General features: G+C 36.6%; 3 protein-coding genes across 5 annotated transcripts in view; 2 read left to right on the top strand and 1 right to left on the bottom strand.

Annotated features, from left to right (window-relative positions):
- The first annotated feature begins 174 nt into the window (after window positions 1–174).
- Rack1 (Receptor of activated protein kinase C 1) lies at window positions 175–2166 on the top strand. The gene is made up of 5 exons (XM_076123880.1): window positions 175–354; window positions 616–824; window positions 1206–1412; window positions 1532–1783; window positions 1887–2166. Exons 1-5 carry the CDS (start codon window positions 246–248, stop codon window positions 2067–2069), a joined length of 960 nt encoding a protein of 319 aa, XP_075979995.1. The 5' UTR covers window positions 175–245; the 3' UTR covers window positions 2070–2166.
- Window positions 2167–2314: 148 nt separating this feature from the next.
- Mvd (mevalonate diphosphate decarboxylase) lies at window positions 2315–3966 on the bottom strand. Its single transcript, XM_076123879.1, has one exon. The coding sequence runs from the start codon at window positions 3843–3845 to the stop codon at window positions 2691–2693; it is 1155 nt and encodes a 384-aa protein (XP_075979994.1). The 5' UTR covers window positions 3846–3966; the 3' UTR covers window positions 2315–2690.
- A 508-nt stretch (window positions 3967–4474) lies between these two features.
- Window positions 4475–9104, top strand: part of SCAR (wiskott-Aldrich syndrome protein family member 3 SCAR) — a 29521-nt gene continuing 24891 nt past the window's right edge. For 2 of the 3 annotated variants that reach the window (XM_076124687.1, XM_076124689.1), the window contains exon 1: window positions 4476–4698. The gene's annotated coding sequence lies outside the window, so the exon portion shown is untranslated. Of the gene's footprint in view, window positions 4707–9104 lie in introns of all 3 variants that reach the window. The other variant, XM_076124688.1, reaches the window with a different exon arrangement.

Genomic DNA, 9104 nt, shown 5'->3' with positions numbered 1-9104 from the left:
TGATATTTTATGAACAAGAAAATAAAATTTTGTACAACTTAAATCATTTTTGTTCTCATATTTCGTTCAAAAACAGAAAAAGTCTATGGTTCTTGAAGGCCAAAAGACTTTTGTTCAAAATCGTATGTTAAAAAGTTTAGTTGTACCGTAGCCTACTTTATGGTATCTGCCAAAATTCCGGTCTTTTTACTTTCGAAGTGGGTACAGTGAGTCGGTGCTTCGCCACTGAATAAGTTTTATTAAAAATGACTGAAACACTGAAGCTTAGGGGTACCCTGTGTGGTCACAATGGCTGGGTTACGCAAATTGCGACCAACCCCAAATACCCTGACATGATTTTGTCCTCATCTCGAGGTAAGTGAGGTTACACGCGTTGTAAATTTACGACGAAATCCATTTCCATCTCATTTCTTTCCCTAAATATCTAACTTTTTCGATTCAGTATCTTCAGTATATTAATTTTTCATTCGTTATTTTGAATTATTTTTATGATGAAACCAATTTTGCCACGCGACTCCTGAGCGGCAAGCGGATATGGGGCTGATAACATCGCCATCATACATGCTGTTTTCACTTAGACACCCAGTTTTTCAACGTTCGTAATTATCATTGCAGACAAGACTCTCATCGTATGGAAGCTGACCAGAGACGAAACCAACTACGGTGTACCGCAGAAGCGTCTGTACGGTCACTCTCACTTCATCTCTGACGTAGTGCTGTCCAGTGACGGAAACTACGCTCTGTCCGGCTCTTGGGACAAGACTCTGCGTCTGTGGGATCTTGCTGCCGGAAAAACCACCAGGCGTTTTGAGGACCATACTAAGGTGTGATAGAACTTTACACTATGTGTTAGGGCTTTAGTATAAGTGCCGATGCGCGGCAGAAGACCAGTGTGTTTGTGCCTATGCGAGGCAGAAGAGCTCTTGTCGCTACTCGAAGTTGATGATGATCCTAGGACACTAGGAGGTAAGATTGTACCAAGTCACAAAGTCAGTCAGTAAGAAACTAACACAATAAAATTTTGCATATGCACATAACTTGTTTAGCCACATTTTTATGTTATTATTTTTAATTTACTTGAAACTTTGCTTAGTTGAACTTAATGTAGCAGCCCACCATGTGTAATTTATTTTGTTACATGTGAGGTTTGCATGCTGTCAAGGTAATGCAATACATATGCTATAGTATTTTTCTATGTTATCCAGGATGTCCTGTCTGTGGCATTCTCAGTGGACAACCGTCAGATTGTGTCTGGCTCTCGGGACAAGACCATCAAGCTGTGGAACACACTCGCTGAGTGCAAGTACACCATCCAAGATGATGGCCACTCTGACTGGGTGTCATGCGTCAGGTTCTCCCCCAACCATGCCAACCCCATCATTGTGTCTGCTGGATGGGACCGCACCGTCAAGGTTTGTATAAATTCATGAATTATTAATAGAAACTTAATAACTAGATATTTTTAAGGAATCCATCTGAAATTCATTGATGAATTATATCAATATTTTAATGTTACAATTCGTCTCTACAGGTCTGGCATCTCACCAACTGCAAGCTGAAGATCAACCACTTGGGTCACTCCGGCTACTTGAACACAGTCACTGTTTCCCCTGATGGCTCCCTGTGCGCCTCTGGTGGCAAGGACATGAAGGCTATGCTTTGGGACCTGAATGATGGCAAGCACCTCCACACCCTGGACCACAATGACATCATCACATCATTGTGCTTCTCACCCAACAGATACTGGCTGTGTGCTGCCTTCGGACCTTCCATCAAGATCTGGGTATGTAGCAAAATCAATCATTTCATCTATAACCAGTATAGAATAACAAAACTGTAAGTCAGTATTCAGAGTGTGATTTACTAATATTTTGTTTTTTCTACAGGATCTGGAAAGCAAGGAGATGGTTGAAGAGCTCAGGCCCGAAATCATCAACCAGACCCAGACCTCTAAGTCAGACCCCCCACAGTGCCTGTCCCTGGCGTGGTCCACCGACGGTCAGACCCTCTTCGCTGGCTACTCCGACAACATCATCAGAGTCTGGCAGGTGTCAGTCTCTGCACGATAATGTGTCTAGAATACATAGTTTCATTTATTTTTGTGCTGCCATACTTTGTGTATTCTGCCTGACTAAGGATAAAAATAAATGAAATTGTATGACTTTATTTTAGCATTTTCATTGTGATCTCCTTATAAGGTTAGACTTAAGTTTCATGTTTCCATGAGTTAGGCATGTAAGATCATCAATCATTACATTAATGTATGTATATTTTATGTAAATAAAACCAGTTATTATACAGTATAATTTTTCTTACTTTTTATAGTATAAAATACTCTCCACTATAATAAATTGATTCATACATTATACAGTAGTACCTGGCCTCTTATATAAAATACAAACACTGAAAAAAATATAAGAAATAACATTACCTTCACCTATAGGTGAATCTGGACTTAGTACATAACAAAACAATACACAATACCTAGGTACTGGAAAAACAACCATATATTTTGGCACCCACTACCCATGCAACAGTATAGACAAATACAAGGTGCTTATCAGCTATTCTACAACCAATTACCATAACAAAAGTTATTCTTCAAAAGATCCACTGATTACATTTATTACTGTCAATGCTTTTGAATAACATAAATATCTTATGTGTAGTTACATGTTCCAAAGATATTATCAAGCCTTAGGCATTCCATTGTCATCCAAAAGATGAGATCCATCTGATACCTCACTAGGTCCTTCTCCAACTTTAGTATAAATAGCATATTTTATCAGATCTTTTGTTTGTGGTTCACAAATATTTAGAATCTCTGGGCTTAAAACCTCTTCTTCACTTGCAAGCCCTGTTAGAAAACTATCAGGGTTGGATGAAGGGAATGCATATTTGATCAGAGAAATTATTTTGGGAACTTCTTTCTCCAAGAGGTAAAGACATGCATTAGATCCAGCATCAAATGTGTAAGCAACCTTCACTTCTCCAGATATCTCATTGTACTTATGAATTAAAGAAACAATATAGTGTGATGTATCATTCATGTATACAAATGGTGGGTATGAATCTTGACATATTGCATGAAATTGATTACTATCTTTCATAGTGATTTCAGCAAACTTTGGAAAATCTTTCTTTCTTATAGCATCTATTATAGCTTCAGTTCTCTGTGGAACACAATACTGGACTCTGTGCTTCATTAATTCTGATGTTTTGACAGATATAGACATACCACCAGTAGAACTAGTTGTCTTTTTAGCATCACCAACTACAAGGATTAAAGCTCTCATCTCAGGCCAATGTTTGGAGTCTGCTATTTGAGTAGCAACAGAGTCAGAGCCGTCAGGGTTTGTACCTGCGTGCCACCTAACAAATCCACCATAAACACTTCTACAAGCACTGCCTGATCCCAATCTTGCAATAGAACTGACATCAGATTTCACCTTGTAAAGCTTTGCAAGGGCTGACACGAAACATGCATAACCAGCAGCTGAGGATGCTAAACCTGCTGCAGTAGGAAAATTATTTTCAGAACAAACATGAATTTTCCTTTCCAAAAACGCTTCATCAACAGTTTTTTCGGCTGCTGCTCTAGCTTTGATTTCTCTCAAACAATTTTGAAGACGTTTTGAAAACGAAACCTTTTCCTTGTTTAGCCATATCTCGTCTTCAGCAAAGCTTGATCTGGCGCAGACCGAGGTTTTAGCACACATTACACTGGTGTCCAAAGTAGCACTAACGGAATCATTTAACGGTAATATTAATTCTTCATCGCGTTTGCCCCAATACTTTATGACCGCGATATTTACAGGTGCTATTACTGTGACAATATCACTCATTGTAGCAGTTATATTTCGCAATTTATTCGAAAAGATATAAGCAACTAACTTTTGTGCCCTCCCGCGATTATTTTGTAAATGACAGAGTTGAGGATTAGGAAACCGAGAGATGATGTTATCAATGTACTAGTGACAGCGAGACTTGTTAGTGACATTAGTGACATATTCTGAATCGTCTATTACTAATTACAAATAACAAAATCATTAAATTTCATTATCATTAGTGTTCTAAAGATGTTTTTTGTTTTATTTTTTATTTCAATTTACTCGGTAGAATAAGTGAATTGACTTCATAGCTTTATCAACACTCATCAAAATTTCCGAACGCAATGGGCTTCTTTCTAAATACGTTTCGATATCACACCAAATAGTGAGATTTTTATATTACACCATACTTTTGTATTTAGTTTAATTCAGACGACATTTTATTTCACTTCTAAGTGGTGATTGATCATTATGAATTTAACACAAAAAATATGTAGTGATTTTACAAAACGCAAATGTTACTATATTCCTGGCGACATCGTCATGTACTACTATTAACCGACTAAATGCAGATGCTCCCTTCAAAAGTTCGGTTGCATGTTGAACGGTACAACGAGGGTGTGGAGGTAGAGTTCTTGTGAAATTGGTCCGATTATACTACACATTTCAATTCAACGCTGCCATTTTCGTTTTGTGGCACGGTTCAAGCGGCGGTCTAAATGTGAATTTGCTGAAATATCTACCATCTATTTATTTACAAAGTGTGGAAAATATATTGCAGTGAGTTGTTTTACTGGAAAAACACTAGAAAGTGGCGTATAAAGTGTTCTTACCACCGGATAACAGTTGACTTCTTTGGGTGGAGAGGGTGAGTAGGTACTTATTATCAATATTTCGGGGTTTTACGGCTTAGTAATCTCTCCCCGTATTTAAGATTTTCTTTAAATATCAACTGTGAAAATCTACATTCATTACGCTTTGATAATTCCTATGTTAGGTCAATTTGTGGTATTTGCAGTATAACTCGCTAAAATGGGCGTTGTGATGATGAGTGAAGGTTTATCATGAGTTATATCGTCACCGCGCCTTGTAAATGATATTATTTACTTAGTTTGAATTCGTCAGTACAGTCTTGTGTTATCATAATGTGTGTTTCTTGAAGTGATTTGACACAATTTTAAGTTTTGTCAGTGTAAAAGTTCATAGATGTTAGTTGGTTTTGCTGAGAAGAGTTGTTACAGCCTAACGAGTTCTCTAAGTGTTAAATGTGAGATAATTAACCTGATACTATTTTGTGTGACAAAACTTATTCATACAATTGATGATTCATCATAACAAACTTTGTTTTTATTTCCTGTAATCAATACTGTTGCAAACAATATGCAAGCACAGTTTTAAGTGTCTTTTTATACTTATTTAATGCTAATGACCAGATGCATTATGCTCTGTACACCTCCTTATATTGCAACTATAGACTAATCAACTAAAGCTGGCAATTTCTTATTAATTTCCTATTGGCAAGTACAAAGTATTAATTATTTAGCCTAATCATTGAACTCTGTGTAAAGAACTGTAAAAAAATCATTTAATACAGCCAGTTAATAGGAATGGTATCTAATAAGAAGCTATAACTGTATAGATTACTATGTTTCCTATTGTTTTTTACCTTTATTCTGTTAAGTGGTTTTATCTATTGTTTTGTAGACAGTAGCCTTAACCTTACACTGATAAACTCCCATTAGACTCTAGTTTGTCACTTTATGAATAAATCTTAGCAGTAAGATACATTTTTTTTGTATATGAAGACTATTGACAAAAAATATGATTAGGTTTCCTTTTGGTTGAAATCTAAAATGTACCTTTAAAGTAGGTTATACTTTATTTTAGGATTTTTAATACTATTTGTATACTTTATAATGACAGAATTATTTTGCTCAGTAGTGGGGTACATAAAGGGCTAACAAAAAAAGAAAGCAAATATCATTCTTTCAGTATTCATAATGTAGTCACACATCAACAATAAAAAAAAATGCAATCGAAATTGAACAGGTATTTAAAACTGCAAATGGTTTCAATATGTCAATAACCTGTTGGCCAGCAAATTCCATATTTAAACATACACAGCTGAAATTGCATAATGTCAACATAATTATTTTTAATGTTTATGTTTGTGCCAGCATACAACTTTTGTTTTTATTGAGACAGTCATTTGTTGCTATTTTAAAGGCATTGCATTATCATTCTTGGTACTGCTTTTGTATGTACTGCAAGGGATAAGTCCCTTTCTTTTTGCACTGCTATGCTATGTATTAGGTATTGGAATTAAAAGTTGAAAATATAGTTATGATAACCTTTGTTACCAAATAGTTTAATTCATCTATGCATCAATAAGGAATGTGTTGAATTATCAAAATTGTAGGTAGCCAATTCTTTATTTTATTTTAATAGATAAGGCATTTGTCTTCCATCTTACCTGATGGTAAGCGATGTTAAAGATAAGTATTTTAGATGTCTGCCCACCAATTTATTCTGCTTTAATATTTAGCCCATCCACAAACATTGCTAAAAACAAATAAACAAAGTTTATTTATGATATAATTTCGTAAAGTATTATACAAAATAATTGCATGTTTATCTTTATAATTGAGTCATTAATAACCAATACACCTCTAAATATCCCTTTAGGGAAATATAATGCCATTATGATGTAGTATGACCTACTTGGTAGTTAGTGATAGGTTTTTAATTATACCAGTGGTGTAAATGTAAAAAAAAACATGAATACTAAGGAGACTTTTTTCAACAGATACTTTTTTGAACATTTATTTAGAAGAAGACTGGCTTCTGCATATTACTTAGCTTGAATGTAAAGATTCTCTTTCTGATTATATTATTTTCCAACAGTATAATGTCCATCATATTCACAATAACAAACTTTTTAATAATTGAATGTTATTAAGGCCAGTCCTTACATCTACAGTGCCAGTGCCTGATACCCTTGCACTCAATATTTCTCTATTGAAATGTCTCATTCAAATCTGACTGTAGATATACAAAATGCGTCTATCAATTGAGGTTTAGTTTATGAACTTAATACCTAGTTATTAGCAGTACCTATAATGTTTTTGGTTTCGTAACCTACAATTTTCTAATTTACCATACTAAGTATTTTCAGTTATCTGTCGATCAAGTTGTACTTGATTATCCACAAGCATGCAACAAGCCTGTTAATTACTTTAAACAATGCTATTAGTCTCATTAGTTAAAATAAGTCTATTTCAACCACTGGAATGATTCATATTTGTTGCTGGGCTGGCTTAATTACTTTAATCAAAGGAATAACAACCTTCTACCTATGCTTCATCCTTGTAGTAGATTGCTAGAAAATCTTGAAAACAATATGATTCCATTTATTGACTTATGCTTGTGTATAACCTACAAATGTTTTTTCAATAAAAATGAATTACCTTAATTTTTACATAAAAGGAGATCATCCATTTTGGGCCTTTTTTCAAAGTGCCGGTCAACAAAAAAAAGTGGCATGTATCAATAAAGCTAGCCATTTGAAGCAATAGTTAGTATGGCACGAAACCGGTAGGATCGCTTTGAACCGAGTTATACAGGTTTGAAGATTCATAATATTTAAACATTAATTCATTTCTGAAAGTGCTGTGAAACATAAAATAATGATTTATTTTGCTAGAATTAACTATCTAAAGCAAATGACCACTCTGAAGTTGATTTAAGGTCGTAAGCCCACGTATCAACTCGGAAACGGGTCGTCACCGTATCAGCTCGAGATCATCAGTATTATTTGTATGTAATTTCCTACTGTAACACACTTATCGGAATCGTTATGTGATCGCCCCGGCTCACGACCATGGGAGTGGTTCGTATGCACATTATGCATACACCAGCACCCAGGGTGGAGTGCGGGGCTATGTGCAAATTCCGATAGAATTGTGGGCATACCTTCTAAACCGCAACATGTGTCCTCATAACAAGGGCCCTCATCACAAATCGTGCCCGAAGCACAAAATATTGTTCCACATACCGATGAGTCGGACATAACAACCCAACGGCAACACTCTAGATGACCTCTTACCTAGACGATGGTTTGTTAGTTGCACACAACCGAGGGTGCGGCCCCTTAGGTGCGAGTTTGATTCCCCCAGCGCCTCAATGCGTCGTCACTGGACTGGTCACTGGCGACTAGCGCAAGGTCAGCGCATCCTCCCTTAGCGAACCCAAGGGGCCGCACCCTCGATTGTGTGCAACTAACAAACCATCGTCTAGGTAAGAGGTCATCTAGAGTGTTGCCGTTGGGTTGTTATGTCCGACTCATCGGCATGTGGGACAATATTTTGTGCTTCGGGCACCATTTGTGATGAGGGCCCTTGTTATGAGGACACATGTTGCGGTTTAGAAGGTATGCCCGCCCTTCTATCGGAATTTGCACATAGTCCCGCACTTCGCCCTGGGTGCTGGTGTCTGCATAATGCGCATACGCACCACTCCCATCGTCGTGAGCCGGGGCGATCACATAACGATTCCGATAAGTGTGGTACAGTAGGGAATTACATACAAATAATACTGATGAGCTCGAGTTGATACGGTGACGACCCGTATCCGAGTTGATACGTGTGCTTACCCAACTAGCACACAAGCTGCTTATACAGTCGTTATACAGCCTGATAGTTGCATAAGAGTCGTTCAAATGCTGTACAATTCTCTATAAGTTGTATACTAGCTATTTAAAAAACCCTTTAACAGCTAGGCGGGACAGTAGCCGTTTAGTAGGAAACTAATGACTTATAGTGATATATGAGCATGTAATTGCATCGCTAGACAGCCTAGGGAAGTATAACTGAGTTAATGGAATCTTCTATAACACCGTTAACTGTATAAGGGGACTTTAGGAGATAAAGGAGTTTAAACGGAGTTATGCGTTGCGCTTATAGCGCTCAAGAGCGTAAATAAGCTTTTTGTAATGCCTTAGGTTCTATAACAGATTTTTTTAGGGCTAGTGTATTACTCATCTATAAAAGAGTTGCGTAGGTCTTTATTAGCGCCTTGAGCGTTATATCAGATATTTATATGGCTTCTGTACGGCAAATAGATGTATAAGGTATCATTCGAAACATTTTTACAGCCATGGGGATTACAGAATTATGTTAAGCACCTAAAGCGCTATAACCGAGTAATGTACCTTTATAGTAAAGCTTAAAATTATTATCATAATATATTTACATAGGTGCAGTGGTGGTTCAGTCT

The sequence above is a fragment of the Anticarsia gemmatalis genome, chromosome 16 (genome assembly GCF_050436995.1).
Source record: "Anticarsia gemmatalis isolate Benzon Research Colony breed Stoneville strain chromosome 16, ilAntGemm2 primary, whole genome shotgun sequence".
Taxonomy (NCBI): domain Eukaryota; kingdom Metazoa; phylum Arthropoda; class Insecta; order Lepidoptera; family Erebidae; genus Anticarsia; species Anticarsia gemmatalis.
This window is presented reverse-complemented; position numbering and strand designations above follow the sequence as displayed.

What these genes read in the sequence shown, in the direction of transcription:
- Rack1 (XM_076123880.1), top strand. Translation starts at nt 246, where the DNA reads ATGACTGAAACACTGAAGCTTAGGGGTACCCTGTGTGGTCACAATGGC. An exon ending in GATTTTGTCCTCATCTCGAG is followed by an intron (nt 355 to 615) that starts GTAAGTGAGGTT and finishes TTATCATTGCAG; the next exon opens with ACAAGACTCTCATCGTATGG. An exon ending in GACCTTCCATCAAGATCTGG is followed by an intron (nt 1,784 to 1,886) that starts GTATGTAGCAAA and finishes TTTTTTCTACAG; the next exon opens with GATCTGGAAAGCAAGGAGAT.
- Mvd (XM_076123879.1), bottom strand. Translation starts at nt 3,845, where the DNA reads ATGAGTGATATTGTCACAGTAATAGCACCTGTAAATATCGCGGTCATA.